The sequence below is a fragment of the Carettochelys insculpta genome, chromosome 25 (assembly GCF_033958435.1).
Source record: "Carettochelys insculpta isolate YL-2023 chromosome 25, ASM3395843v1, whole genome shotgun sequence".
NCBI lineage: Eukaryota > Metazoa > Chordata > Testudines > Carettochelyidae > Carettochelys > Carettochelys insculpta.
Window position 1 is genome coordinate 604740 of NC_134161.1, and position 14494 is coordinate 619233.

The window sequence follows — 14494 nt, forward strand, 5'->3', positions numbered from 1 at the left end:
CTTTGATCATGAGACATATTGCAATATGGCTTGAAGCAGCAGTGCAACTCCTGGGAAGAGCAGCTCCAGGCTTCCAGGTGTAAAGAAGGCCCCTAAGAGGAACCAAGGGTACTGTCTGAGGTTTTCAATTTGTATCTTACTGGCAAAATGCCCTCACATCTGCTGTAGCAAGTTCCAAAGGCTGCCTTTGGGCAGAGTGCTCTGTAGGACCCAACAGGCTGTGGGAAGCTGGTTAGAACAGGGAAGCCAATGATCAGGAAGTGCTAACTCAGCCCTTTTCCAGAAACCATGTGATTTAACTCAGAAGTTATCCATTGCAAACAAAACCACTAACTCTCCAACCAGTGACCCTCACACCAACTACCTCTAACACCCGCTGGGCGCAAAAAAGACAGATGTAAAGATACCACAAACAACAGCTATTAGACAATGAACAAAGCTGGTCTCAGTTCCATGCTTGGAATCTGCACTATCCGATCATCTTCACTACAATGCCTGATGACATGCTGCAGCTGACTAGAACCCCAGAAGCTAGTGCAAAGTGGAACCCATCAGGGTAAACAGGATGTCTGGGGTGATGCTGCAAGTCAATGCAATCCAGGCATTCCCCAGCAGAAGGTGCTGTGAGCAGTAATGGAGGAACACGGGCCACAAGTGAGCTCACAGTTATTTCAGTCTAGCACCTCCTGCTGGGAGAAGGTAACCCAATGGTGCAGGACTACGAGACACTGCAGGATCCAAGGTGCAAGGAAAGCTCTTAGTACCCAGTTCCCACTAGGATGTTGAGGGCAGAGAAAGCCTCAGCAAGGCAAACGTTTTTGAGCATTACCTTTCAACTCTGTGTCCAGCGAGGGGGTGCTGGCTTCCCGCTGCTCTCCTGAGTCCACTGAGATGCTTCGTTCCCGTTTCACTTTGCCCTTCAAGGACCCAAAGTTTGGGACAGCGTTCTGGCTGTTTTTCAGTCCAGAGTTGCCAGGAGAAATCTGATTGCCTTTGTTGCCATGATTTCCCGCCCCCACACCCTTAGACCCCAGGTTGCAGGTTGGTCCTTGGCTCACATTATGGTGCTGGGACTGGGTGCCACTGTTACCTGTCTTTCCATGATTGGTCAGTTTATTGTCAGGGTGCATTTGATTGGCTAAAACTTCTCACAGCGACAATGGAGGGATTTTCAAGTCCCTGCTGCTGTTTCCCTTTGGTCAAAATACCTGCAAAGAGAGAAAGCAACCAATAAATATCTGTGCCGCACATGCCTCGGCCACCCGGAGTGCCTGTGGGCATCCCCACAAGCCATTCACGGTGTCCACAGCCCAAGTGCCTCCTCTCCTTTCTCCATCGAGGGCACTTGTACCCCCTGTGGCTACCCCCAACCCTACTGAAGGTGTCTGCCACCAGTGTTCCCTGTAAACTGAGCCCAGGAGAAATTAAAATGTTGTCCCTCTGATAAGCACAGTGCCCACAGCCAGCAGCTTGTGTTTCTACTGGTGGTGCATCTGCGCACATGCCTTGGTGCGCATAACAAACTTTATTCTACACATGGGCAGAAAAATTAGAGGGAACTCTGCCTGCAACCAGACTTATCACTGTTAGCAGAGCTATGTTTGCATACCAAGTCTGTAGCCGTATCTAATCTGCAGATATTATCTATAGATATTAACAGATTTGTAGGGTTCTAGCTATCAGCAAAACCTAGCATGCCCAGCTCAGTGGTTCTAGCACACTACACATCACTAGGGATGGACAAACATAATATTCTACATTCTGGGTCAAGCCATGACACCACATTTCTATGCCCCAAAAGTAAACTCTTCAAACTTTTCTGCCAGGAACAGTGGGAATCATAGACCCACAGGCCTGGAAGGGACCTCAGGAGGTCATCTAGTCCACCCCCTGCCCAAAGCAGGATTAACTCCAACTAAATCATCCCAGCCAGGACTTTCTCAAACTGGGATTTAAAAACCTCTACGGATGGAGATCTCACCAGTGCTCTTGGTCACACATTCCAGTCCTTCACCACCCTCCTGGGGAAATAGATTTTCCTAATATCCAACCTAAGGCACCCACACAGCAACCTTTTCTAAGCTGTATATTTAAAATCGGCGGTCAGCAACCTTTCTGAGACAGAGTGCTGAAATTTGACCTTTTGACCTCTAGGTACAGTCAGAGTTCTTAAAGTCACTAAGGCTGCGTCTATGAACTACAATTGATTTATTAACACTGGGTTTTATAAATTCGACTGAGCGTCCTAACCTTGCCACATGCTTCCCACAAAAATTGATTTACTGCTGCCCCACACAAGTCGTTAAAAATCGAATCTTGCAGCAGTGTATTGTGGGAACCTATCCCAAAGTTCCCTGAGCCCTGTAGCATTCTGGCTGTTTTCACTGGCCCAGCATGGAAAAAAAATGCCCTCCAAGTGGCTGTGGGTATCTGATGACAACTTCCAACATTTCATTTCCTACATTCGTTTCCTTCATTCCACTGCCGTGTTAACCAAACACCCCTTTTTCCAGGGGGAATCTGGCTTGCCTGTATCAGAGATGTGCTTTTTATAATTGAGCGGGGGGTAGTAAAGCTCTTAGGAAAGGTTAGAATAAAAGATTTTGGGTTTCCCAACCAACAGGTTTTCAAAACGGGATGCAAAAGCACTGGGTCTTTGGAGGTTTGGTTCTGGATTTAGACCTCCTGGCAAAGAAGATCCTCAAAGCAATAATTTTCACCCTTGCACCCAATCCATAATCTAGAAATCTAAATCCACATGGGTGTTACACTGAATGTACACCTGATTAACTTTCGATGGCACTTCCTGTGCCTATGGGTAATGGAGACCCAGGGGTTAATTATAGAGAGGGAGCCTGAGAAATGGCTGCCACATTGGACTCAGTACAGTTTAAATTGTTAAACGATAATCCATTGGAGGGCAAATCTGGGCCCAGCCCCTGGCTCTGGGCACTTGAAACTCTTAAACCAGTCCCTGAATATTAGCTGCTGAGGGAGCTTTTGCCCAACTGGCTGCAAGACCCCCAAATATCTCAGCCACCGGAGACTTTCCCTGGGCGACTTTCAGCCCCCAAAAGTCTTAGCTGCCGAGGGGGACTTCCCGTGGGCAGCTCTGGGACCCTCACCGCATGCAAGCTGCCTGGCAGCATGTTCAGCACATCCTTTGATTGGTTCGGGGTCTAGCCACATGATGCGGCTGGGCATGGGAATGTTCCCGACTGCGTGGTGCCTCTGGGTGAGGGAAGGGAGGGGATGTAGGGGCAGGACAACCCACAGCCTAGTTGCCACATGGTGCAGGGAGGCAGCGACTGGCACCAGGCAGTGCAGAAGAAAAAAGAGAGCTAGCCAAGATCAACACAGAACCACAAACCCCACAGCTGCGCTAACAGCAAAAAAAGAAAGAAAAAGACTTTTCAGCCTCTCATACAAGCATGACCCTGCAGCCATGGGCTTCCAGGTGCTGAAGTGAAACGCCTTCCTGGTGGCGAATTCCTGTGCCCCTGAGAGCAGGGGGGATGGAAAAGGCCAGACAGGAGAACTGTGAGGCACATACAGAACATCTCGGGAGGCTAATGAATTTGACTTAAAGACATGGTGCTTCCTCACTACCCTTCATTGGGAATTTTAGATTCGATCGGAATGCTACACCTGTCAGTTTATGACAATATTATGACTGTGATATTATATCGATTTGAGTGCTCCATAAATCGAGCTAATCGAATTTGCAGTGAAGACAGGCACTTGGTAAAATCAGGCTAAATGCCTTAAAAAAGTCAATATCATCTCATAGTGCAGATATAGCCTAACAGTCCTACTCCTAACAGTTTCATTAATGAAGAAGCAGAGCTTTATCGTTCAGGTGGCAGTCGGTAGCGTTAGCTGGACTTTTGTTAATTCACAGGCATCATGACCTTGAGGAAGCTCCCAGTGGCATAGGAAGGAGTGGGGCTGAGCTCCTCCCTCACGTGCCAATGAAAACAGGCTCACGTGCCACTCTTGGCACCCATGCCGACAGCGGCTGAGCTGGTTTTAACGCTACACTGGGGACCCAGCAGAAGAGAGCTGCCACTGTGCTGCTTATCTGGCTTTGTGGAACTTCAAGGTGCCAGTATGACAGAACCGGATGTGACAAAGGGAAAAATCAGACCCTGACCATTAGCGCTAAAGAAGAGGTCTCCACTGCTAGAAACAATATAAAACCTATGACACAAATAAAAGCAATTCCAGCAGTCACACAGTCACAAAAACATGCAAGCATGTGTGTACACACACACACACACACACACACACACACACACACACACTCCCTCTCTCTCTCGATATGGTATGAATAAAATGGAACTATTTTCACTCAAAAGTTGTCCTCTCTTGAATGGAAGGACAGCCAACATACTTTTCCCACACTTTCAGTCATATGTGGAAAGTCAAGGGAGAGCAACAAAAGTGATTAAAGATTTAAAAACCATGCCATAAAAGGAAAGACTGGGGGAAAAAAAAAAGACTGTTTAGACTGGAGAAGACGACAGGAGGTAGGGGGAGATATATGGTTGCAGTTTTCAATTAGGTAAAAGGTTGTTATAAGAACCAAGGTGATAATTTGTTCTGTTTAACCACTGCGGACAACACAAGAAAACAGTGAGTTTAAATTGCACCAAGGGAGATTTAGGTTAGCCATAAGGAAAAACTTTCTGTCGTGGCGTTGAGCTCTGTAAAAAGTTATCTAGGGAGGCTATGCAATCTTTGTCATTGACGGTTTTATGATCAGGTAAAATAAGCACCTGTCAGAGATGGTCTAGCCCTGTCTCAGTGCAGGCAGGGGAATTGTTAGATGACCTATCAAGGTCCTTTCCAGTCCTATCTTTCTAAGATCTTGCAGAGGTTTCCCAGAGTATAGAACAATTTTGTGCCATAAACAGAAAAACAAAGTCCTCAGTCTTAGCACCCCAGATCCTGCTGCTCCTCTCTCAGCCAGCCAGAGCTGTTGCTAGTACTGGAAGAGTCATATAGGCAACATGCCAAAGAGGCAAGACCACCTGATGGACAGGAGACGGCAATGGGAGGGATGTAATGGGGGAGAAATCCACAGAGGGCCGGGGCTGTTCTGAGCAGGAAATAATGAACAAGGCTGAAGGAAGAGCAGTGAAGGAAGAGGAGTGGAGAGCAGAAACAGGCTGAAGTGAGAGCAGGCAGTGGAACCAACCAGCCAAGCAACATGGGGGGCGGGGGCGGCGCAAGACCAGGATGCTTAGACAGATGGGGCAGTTCCATCCCAGCCAGGACTTCCATCTGGATGTTGTGGTGCAGCAGGGGGCTGCCAGGATAACACCAGGGTACAGAGGAAAGACAGAAGCTACGTGAACATATGGGAGGCTGGGGAATGGCAGGTGTAGGGGGGTATTCAGGAAAGGCAGATTCAGCAACTACTAAACTTCACACAGGACTCTTTCCCCCATGCCTGCTCCCCCATCACTGGGGCCTTCCCCTGTTTCTGCCCTGGTCTCTGAAGTGACTGGAATGAGATACCAGGTACTTGCTGGGTCCATTATCTGCCCCTGGGAGGGGCTGAGCACCACGCACAATTCAACAGCTGTCTAAGCAGACGTGGCTGGCACTCTTCACGGCCTGGCACTGCTCCCTGCAAGCAACAGACAATAACTCACTTTAGTAAGGAGCTATATAACCCCAGTGAGGCCCATCAGTCAGCCCAGAGCTGACGGGGTACCACAATGGAAGGACAGGAAGAGGCAGGTACACTCTGTCACCAGGCTAGAGGCAGGAGATGTGTCGTCCCCTACCCTGTGCTCCTGACAAAACACTGGCTTCTGCACTTGGGTAAGGAACAGGACCAAAGCGTACCCCAGCTCTCCGTGAGATGTACCCTGCATCCTGTGCTGGGATCTTCCAGAGACACACCCCATGTCCTTTTGTAACGTTGGCCCTAATGATAGACACTTGCCTTGACTCCCCAAGGTGCGGGTGGGGGAGCCCACAGTCAGCTGTTGTGGAAGCCGCTGTGTTAAACACTAACCTACAGATACCACCCTGCCCACAAAAAACAAAGATCTTCCTGCCATTTCACACACAGGCCACCAGGACTTCTACCTGGGCTCTGCTGCATGATTCCAGGCTGCCCTGCCCATATGTTGCACAAAGTTATTTCTGCCAGCCAGGGACCAGATGAACTGGGCACTCACCCAAACCCCAGGGCTCTAAATAGAATCAGCTCTGCAGTGGAACAGATGCCCTTTCTGACCCACGCAGACCTGGGGACTCGCCGTGGGGAAATGCCAAGTCCCTCTCCACTGCAGAAGGGTTGGTAGATCTTGAACAGGATGTAACAGATCAGCCAGTCTTCCTGCACCTGATCTGTGCCGTACAGCTTCAGGGTCAGGTCAGCCAGGACCTGAACTCAGGCAGCCTCCCACCGGTTCCCCATATGACTCCTGGCAAGTCCCTTCACGGTGGTGTGCCTCATTTTTCCCATCTGTAAAATGTGGGACCACAGCATCTTGCTTGTCAGTGGGCAAAACACTAAGCCATATGGCACCTGGCACACAGCAGAGAGAAGCCTGCAAGGGCAGTGCTGCCACACGGCGTGCCCTTAGGCAGGGGCTGGCAACCGACAGAGCAAGAAGAGCCATTTGGTTTTTCAAATTTGGTAAAAAAATAAGTCAATAATTCAAGAGCTGCAATGCACATGAATGAGAGACGGTCCTTCATAAATAACGCAAACCGGACTCTGCAACCCCTATCTAACGGCACACACATCCCACAATGCACTGCACATATTAAAGGGGGAAGCGTCCAACATTTGCTATTTAGATATGAGCTGTTCATTGTTGGGCTTTTACATGATCGCCACAATAAATCAGGAGGGGTTTTTAACTTTGCAATTATAGCATCAGGAGCCACACAGAGGTCCGTAAAGAGCTGCAGGTTGCAGACCCCCTGCCCTAGCATTTAGTTAGTGAAGTGGGAACCCTCCCACATTAATCGGCCTATCACTGCTTCCTAACTAGCAAGTCATTACTTGCTCACTGCTCCTACTTATCTCCACACAAGTAGCAGAGGGCTCTGCCTTAGCCTAGAGGAAGATGGTTAGCCATGGCACTGATTAATTTTCACAGCACATAAGGGAGTAGCTAGCCCTTTAAGTGTCAGCCAGTCTCACTTGCTTCCTAGCTCTCTCTAGGGACCTATTAATAGCAGCTGGAAAGATCACATCACTCTGGATATTTATACCTCTCATTCCACACCAGGAGAGATTTATGTTAGCGCTGCTGTCCCAGTGCCTGGCCAATTGCTCTTTCTAACTGCTTGCAGGGGGAGGGGAGTAGAACAGGGAAGGGAACATTGGGAGGATGAGTGAAGAGGAGGAGAAGGTCCATATGGTGCAAACTGCAGCATTAAGCAGACAGACTACCCGCAGGGAGCCTTCAGCCCCTCTGGAAGCCACCATTACAGCCAGCTGGCATTCCAGAAACCAAGCCCTGCAGCCCTTCCTGCTCCCGGTGGCCTGGAGCCTTTGCCTGCTTCTGAGAGCCCAGAGAAGCCAGCTGCCTGTGCAGTACACTGCACTGTAGGCCTGGTCCCACACTTCACTGGAGGCTGGGGCTCTGCTGGCAGGCACAGATGACGCCAGCCTTCCTGTCAGTAGCTATCCCCTCGTGCGGAGCACGCAAGATGCTTTGAGATTAGCACTAAGGTGTTCAAAGTTTCACACAGACACCGCATCTCACTGGCATGGATCTCAAAGCGCTTCACCAAGTACACACCCAGCAGCACCAAGATGCTGCTGGCTCAGGGAGCTGGGAGGCCACAGTACTGCATGCATTACTGATTGTGGCCAACGACCGTAACGTCAACTCCCAGGAAACGTGCCTTGGCTGTGGGAGACAATGCCCAGCCAGGGGAGACAAACCCCAGGGCTTCTTACAGGTGAGTAAACAAATCACAAATACTCAGTAAAATGCCGGACTTCGTAAGGGATACATACGGTCTGAATCAAATCCCTTGGGTTCTGGAGAGTCCAGGTGCTTGAGACCCATCAGCCATCCCACCCAGGCAAACTTTAAATTCCCTGGTTCGGGGCTCTCAGACTCATGTCTGGCCATCTATGGCCTGAGCTGGCATGAGAGTCCCTACAGCCCAGATGAGTGTGTCTATAACCCTTCCCTCAACACCATCCCTTGCTCTGTCTCTGCTGTGCCTCTTCCTGTCCCTACTCCGCCCTCCCCCTTGCCCCACTGAACCTCAAGCTCCCCCCTTTGCAGGATACAGCCTTGAGGATTACCAGGGGGCCTGGTGGGAGTCAGCAGTAGGGATCAGATCCTGACACTCACGGCAGTGGCAGGGGTTGTGGGGAAGTGAAGTAATGGAGCAGTCTGTGCTCTGCTCGACTTCCGTCTCCCAGGCCAGGCCCGTTGCTCTGCTTCCCCATGGCTCTTGCCACTGTGGTGAGTGTGGGAGGGGCCCAATCCCTGCTGTGGCCTCAGCCAGTCCAGGGCTCCTCGGGCTAACCTGAGTACAGGTGGTCAAAGCATGCGGCTCAGGACCGCCACCCCAAAGCATGCCATGGATGGGACAGCTCAGCACACACCTCTCCTGGACCACCATGACGTGCCAGCCGGCGAGTGGAGCTTACAGCTGTAAGCCATTCTTACCCCACTGTGCTGTCAGTTGTGGTGCCAGGGCTCCCCCATGGAGTTTTAAATCACTTAGGGGCAGCAGGAGGGGGGGTGACACGCACATGAGACTCTGCCCCACTCCCGGGAGCCCTGCCAGGGGTAGGGGAGGATGCCTGCTGGCCTGCAAGGAGGATTTGAGGACTGGCCCTGGCCCTAAAGCAAACTGATTTGAGACCCCGGCCCTAGAGACAAGACAGCCTCTCGGGGGCACTTCAAACCGGGAAAGTCTCTCATAAAAGCCTCAATGTCTGGAACATCCACTGTCCACGTGTGAAAAAACCAGTGAGCAGAACAACTACCAATACGGACCCTGCTGGCACGCTCCACAGGGCCAGTGCTGCCAGCAGCACGAAGGCACAGCTGGCTAGTGAAATGCCTCTGTTCTCACTTCAGGTCACTAAACGGCCTGGCTGCCCTTCTGAGCTGCACAGCACCAGAGCAGAGTGCTCGTGGGCTGGGCAAGACCATAGCCTGGTGCCAAGTACAAATAAAAGGGGAAAACGGAGCCACTCACAAAGAAAACAGAGATACACCATAACTCCATTAGCACAGCCATGGTGGTTACAGGGCTTCTGGGGGGCAACGCAGTCACCCCGCCATACGGGCAGCCCTTTTAGCTTAATAAATCATTAAACATTATCTTTTGCCTTTGCTCATTAAGTTAACAGAAACTGTTTATACCCTACATGCATTAATGAGATTCACATGCCTTCTCTCCCCTGGGGGCACCCCAGACAGCCATACAGCCCCATCGACATTGTGTCCGTCCCATTCAAAGGCACAGAAATTGTCTGAACAGCAGCCCTGGTTTCTTTCCAAGTCTCCCACAGCTTGGACTGTGCACTTGGAGGGGACCTATCTGCTGAGACCGGCAGAGGAGTTAAAGGAGGACTCTAACGGCTGTTGTTTGCTGGTAAAGCCCCTTTCAGGCCATGCCTTGACTTGGTCGCATTGAAAATGTATCAGGTACTAATTGTTAAAATTAGTGTCGCTTAGAATGGAGTCTCACTGGGGGATCTAGTGACTGCAGTGGCCAGTTAACTGCCACCACATGCCTAGTCAAGCCATGGACTTCAGAACAGTCCTCTTCAGATCGGGCGTTTGCTTCAGTTCTCTCACCCTTACTTTTAGAATCACATGAGCTTGGCGGTCAAGAAAGGTAATCACCACCCCTGAGCCACTGTATACACAGCCACACAATGCTCTCTGGTACCTTCTCAGCCCTGACCTGCAGCTCCCCTGGGTTGTCCCTACAGATCTCTGTCGATCCTCCTCCATACACATCCAAGACCACTGTTATCCATGGCTCCTCCCACCCGCAGCACTGTCAATCCCCAGGCTGGATTTAAGCACTCCTGCGAAGCCAGAGTTTCTCTGGGGAGGTTCTCCTATTCAAGTTCTAATTAAGGCTTTGTCTACATAGGTACTGCAAAATTTAAACCCCCTTTTCTGCTGGCTGGCTTTTCAGTAGGAGTTTCTTTGAGAGGACAGCGACCACCAGGTTTCAGTTACGTGACTGTTGAGGCATTTGGTGCAACGTGTGAATTGTACCACACAGAGCTGACTTTACAAATCATGGTGCCCTATGAAGCCTGCACACCTGGATCCCTCCAGTAGGCCGGCTCAGCATGCAGTACGCATGGCATCTTCCCAGGCGTCCATGCCCGGCCATCACACCAAACACTCCCGTTTGGGCCACCATGCAGCTTTTGGACCCAATCAGTATATGGGGAGTGGAGTCCGTGCAGTTCCAGCTACAACTGATCCATAGGAACTGGTGCAAGTACAGGCACATTTCTTAATCCTTGTGCGAAAAGACGTAGGAAAAGGACGTGTTGCTGGCAGAGCAAAGCTTAAGGAACTCAGAGTAGCCGTTCATAAAGCCCATGATGTGAACCAATGCTCTGGTACTTCACTGAAGACCTGCTGTTTCTATAAGGAGCTGGACACTATCCTTTGTCATGACCTTATGTCCACCACCAAGAGCCCTGTGTGGATACTTTGGAGAGAATGGAGTTAGTACACAGAGGACCTAATCCAGAGGATGAAACAGTAGATAAAGAGATTAAGATAGAGGAGGACCCAGGGTCTCTTCCCATGGTCACCAAAGGTGTCTGTCAGCCAGGAACTGTTCTCCACTATTGATGGACCTGGTCAGTGTGACCAGTTGCTTTCTGGGCACCAGGAAGCAGGGGATGAGATGCAGGCTAAGTAGCTATGGCTTGTGCAGTGCTAAAGGCATGGAAAAAGTGGGAGGTTGACTGTATTTCTATAGATTGCACGCATCCCCATGTAGCACCATGCCACAATGGTGTTGCCAGGCACTGTGGGATATATACCCGGAGCACGTTGCTCCTGATGTTAACAAGGAACCTAAAAATGTGGGCACAATCTGTTGGCAAAGGGAGGAAATGCAAATACACTTAGGCAACTTTTTTGTTTTGGTGACTTCTATGAATTGATGTTAGTTTCCTTGAAAAAGCTTGGTAATGTAGACATATCTTAACTCTGGCCTCCCTTAGCTTGTGAGATCCAACAGGACTGCAACCAGAAGTGACTGCCTGCAAGGTTTTATATCGGGGATAGCTGAGTTAGGCTGTATCTTCAAAAACAACGAGAAGTTCTCTGGCACCTTATAGACTAACAGAACCTCCGGAGCATAAACTTTCGTGGGCAAAGTCCTGCTTCGTCAGATGCATGAGACGAAGTGAGTCTTTGCCCTTGCAAGCTAATGCTCCAAAATACGCTAGTCTGTAAGGTGCCACAGGACTTGCTGTTGTTTTTCAAGTTTTTATTGTGCCTTTGGCAGTAGCAACTGTTGCAGCCTGTTGAAAAAACCCAGCAGGACAAGCTGCTTCTCCTATTAGTCTCGCTGCAGTAAGATGATGGGCTTCTGGACAAAAGAGCAGATAAGCCGCCTTGGGAAACTGGACTCCAACAGATACATAAAACATCAGGGCCACAGAAGATCCACGGGGAAGTGTCTACATGGATGCATGGGAACAACAACAATTCCTGGAAAGGACACATGAAAGAACAAGGCTGCACGGAAATGTGGCTCCTGTGACAATTAGTGAGGAGACAAAAACAAGAAGTCCTGTGGCGCTTTATAGGCTGAACAGAGTTTTTGGAGCACAAGCTTTCATGGGCAAAGACCCACTTGGTCAGACATGTGACAGGCACCTAACCAAGTGGGTCTCTGCCCACAAAAGCCTGTGCTCCAAAAATTCTGGTAGTCTACGGGGGGGGGAAGGGAGATGGCGTCAATAAGTCTCTTGCACTCTCAGTCTGATTGATAGAGGAGGAGGAGGAGGAGGAGGAAACTCCAGGCTGTGGAGTGAACCTGACACACTCACAGTCCTGGAACTGCTAGCTGACACTTCAAGCAACTTGAAACCCTGGTGAGCTCTCAGAGGAGTTTCTGGTGAATCAGGCTCCTGCTCATGCTGATAGGATGATAGCACAGATTCCTGACGCAGCCACAAGAATGCAGAGGCTCCCCACCCCCCACCTCCAGAAGGAACAGGGAAGCCACCCAGCAAGCAGCCAATCTGCCTGCCCTGCTATTTCCACATTTCAGTGCAGAGCAATCCTTCAGTCACACCAGCCAGCAAGAGAAAAAGCGCACAGTACTCTGACAGAGCAACAGCAAGAAAGGAAACGGGGAAAACCTGAATCAAGAGAAGGAAGTAGACTGAGGATGCAATGACACCTTCTCACCCGCCAATGAGGAGACACTTCAGAGCCACGTAACAGGCCTGAATAAATCCAGAGTTACTTGGCCCAGGTAAAGCCAGACTCTGTGCTATCATGCCCCACAGAACGCAAGCACCCAACAAGCACACACATATGGAGATGGGGTAGGACAAAGCAATGCAACAAAACATATTCCTCTCTGCCCTTCTCCAGCCAGTCCTTTTGGTAACAGAGACCTGTTCCTATAGCAAATACTTACTTCCTCACATGCCCCAACCCATTTCTGTCATGCCACAAGCGGCCCAGATCAGAAGTATCTCACAGATCACTCCCAAAACTTCAACTAGGAATTCCTCACTTTGAAATGAGGAGCCCAAAACAGAACCACTGTTTTCCACAGAAAGCACCCCTTCGTGGGCCAGCAAAATGAGTGACTCCACAAACTGCTCGCTAGCAGGTAACAGAAACACCACATATCTAGATCTCCCTGGAGAGTCACTTGGACTAGGCAATAACATTTTGTACAGAAAATCCCACAGAGGCTGAAAGAAGAGATGCTTGGAACACTTTCAACGTCATTTTTTGAAATATGCTGTTTTCCAGGCACCAAAAGGCATTTTACTAAGAGTTCACAAAAGTTTCCAACTGGAATGTTTACCAGCGACACACAAACTGCCAAACTGAAAACTTGAGCTTTTTGATCCAAAACCTGCTATTCTGACACAATTTCTTCTTATAAAAATATTTAGTGTTTTGTTTCCATTCCAACGTGAAACAAAAACAAATACCAGAACCTTGAAAACTGACACACAATGGAATTATTTTGTTCGCCTTTAAAGTGCTACTTTACTGCTTTTTTGTTTTTACACAACTATACCATCAGGGGCTCCTTTACCTGCACATCTACTAATATAATACATGCCATCATGTGCCAGCAATGCCCCACTGCGATTTACATTGGCCTAACTGGACAGTCTCTATGTAAAAGAACAAATGGACATATATCAGACATCAGGAAAGTTAATGTACAGAAGCCTGTGGGGGAACACTTCAATCTCAACACTCAGGGACAGATTTAAGGGTGACAGTTTTGAAACAAAAAAATTTTAAAAAGCAAATGGAGAGAGAAATCTCTGAGATGCAATTTATTTGCAAATCTGACTCCATTAATCATGGATTAAACAGAGACTGGGAGTGGCTTGCAGTTTACAAAGGCAGTTTCTCTGCTCTGGGTGCTAATATCTCCCCACTAGACTCACATCACATCACAAAGGCTCACATCCCCCTGTCTGATCTGACCTGTTTTTCCCGCTTTTGATAAGTACTGTTGATACTGGGCCATTTCCACCTTACTGAATAGACCTTGTCAGCTCTGGCCCTCCCTCTTACTGGGACCCCACTCTTTAAATACCCCTCTGAAACCACCCCCCCCACTCATGCATCTGATCAAACAGGTCTTTGCCCATAAAAGATTATGCTCCAACATATCTGTTAGTCTATAAATTGCCACAAGACTTCTTGTTGTTCTCAGATAAAATGGAATGGTCATCCTGCAGCCAACTCTGGCGAAGAGACAGACATTTATAGGTATTGCCAGGACAAACCAGCAGAAGACTAGCACAGTCTCTCTGAGACATCAGAAACCCCAAAATGGATGATTATGGATTATCCTGGACACAAGTGAAGTGCTTTTTTCATCGTCTCCTGAAAAACCAGTGGCCTTTCTTGAAGCACAAGAGTTTATGTCACTGCTAAAAGCAAATTTAATCCAAGCCAATACTATGGGCATTCTTGTTATCCACATAAATGTCCAAAATGTTGTTGAACAACACTGAACTTTTGGCTTAAATGAACCACGTGGTAGTGAGTTGCACAAACTGTGTGTTGTATAAAAAAGTTCATGTTTTAATTGTACTGTTATTAATGTCACCGATACACACATACACAAACATACATACACAAACCTGTAGGAGAACATTTTAATCTCCCTGGACACTCAATAATACATTTAAAAGTAGCAGAGCTACAACAAAAATTTTCCAAAATAAAATGGAGAGAGACATCTCTGAGCTGCAATTCATTTGCAAATTTGACTCCATCAACCAAGGATT

General features: G+C 48.8%; 1 protein-coding gene across 7 annotated transcripts in view; it reads right to left on the reverse strand.

Moving 5' to 3' along the window:
• The window catches only part of BCL9L (BCL9 like), a 226153-nt gene that overhangs the window by 51868 nt on the left and 159791 nt on the right, over nucleotides 1-14494 (reverse strand). For 4 of the 7 annotated variants that reach the window (XM_074976935.1, XM_074976938.1, XM_074976936.1 and 1 more), the window contains exon 2: nucleotides 830-1208. The exons of 1 other annotated variant lie outside the window; for it this stretch is intronic. In XM_074976935.1, the coding sequence (XP_074833036.1) occupies nucleotides 830-1130 (301 nt within the window). In that variant the 5' untranslated portion in view covers nucleotides 1131-1208. Of the gene's footprint in view, nucleotides 1-829; nucleotides 1209-5523; nucleotides 5636-14494 lie in introns of all 7 variants that reach the window. 2 more of the 7 variants (XM_074976934.1, XM_074976937.1) reach the window with 2 other exon arrangements.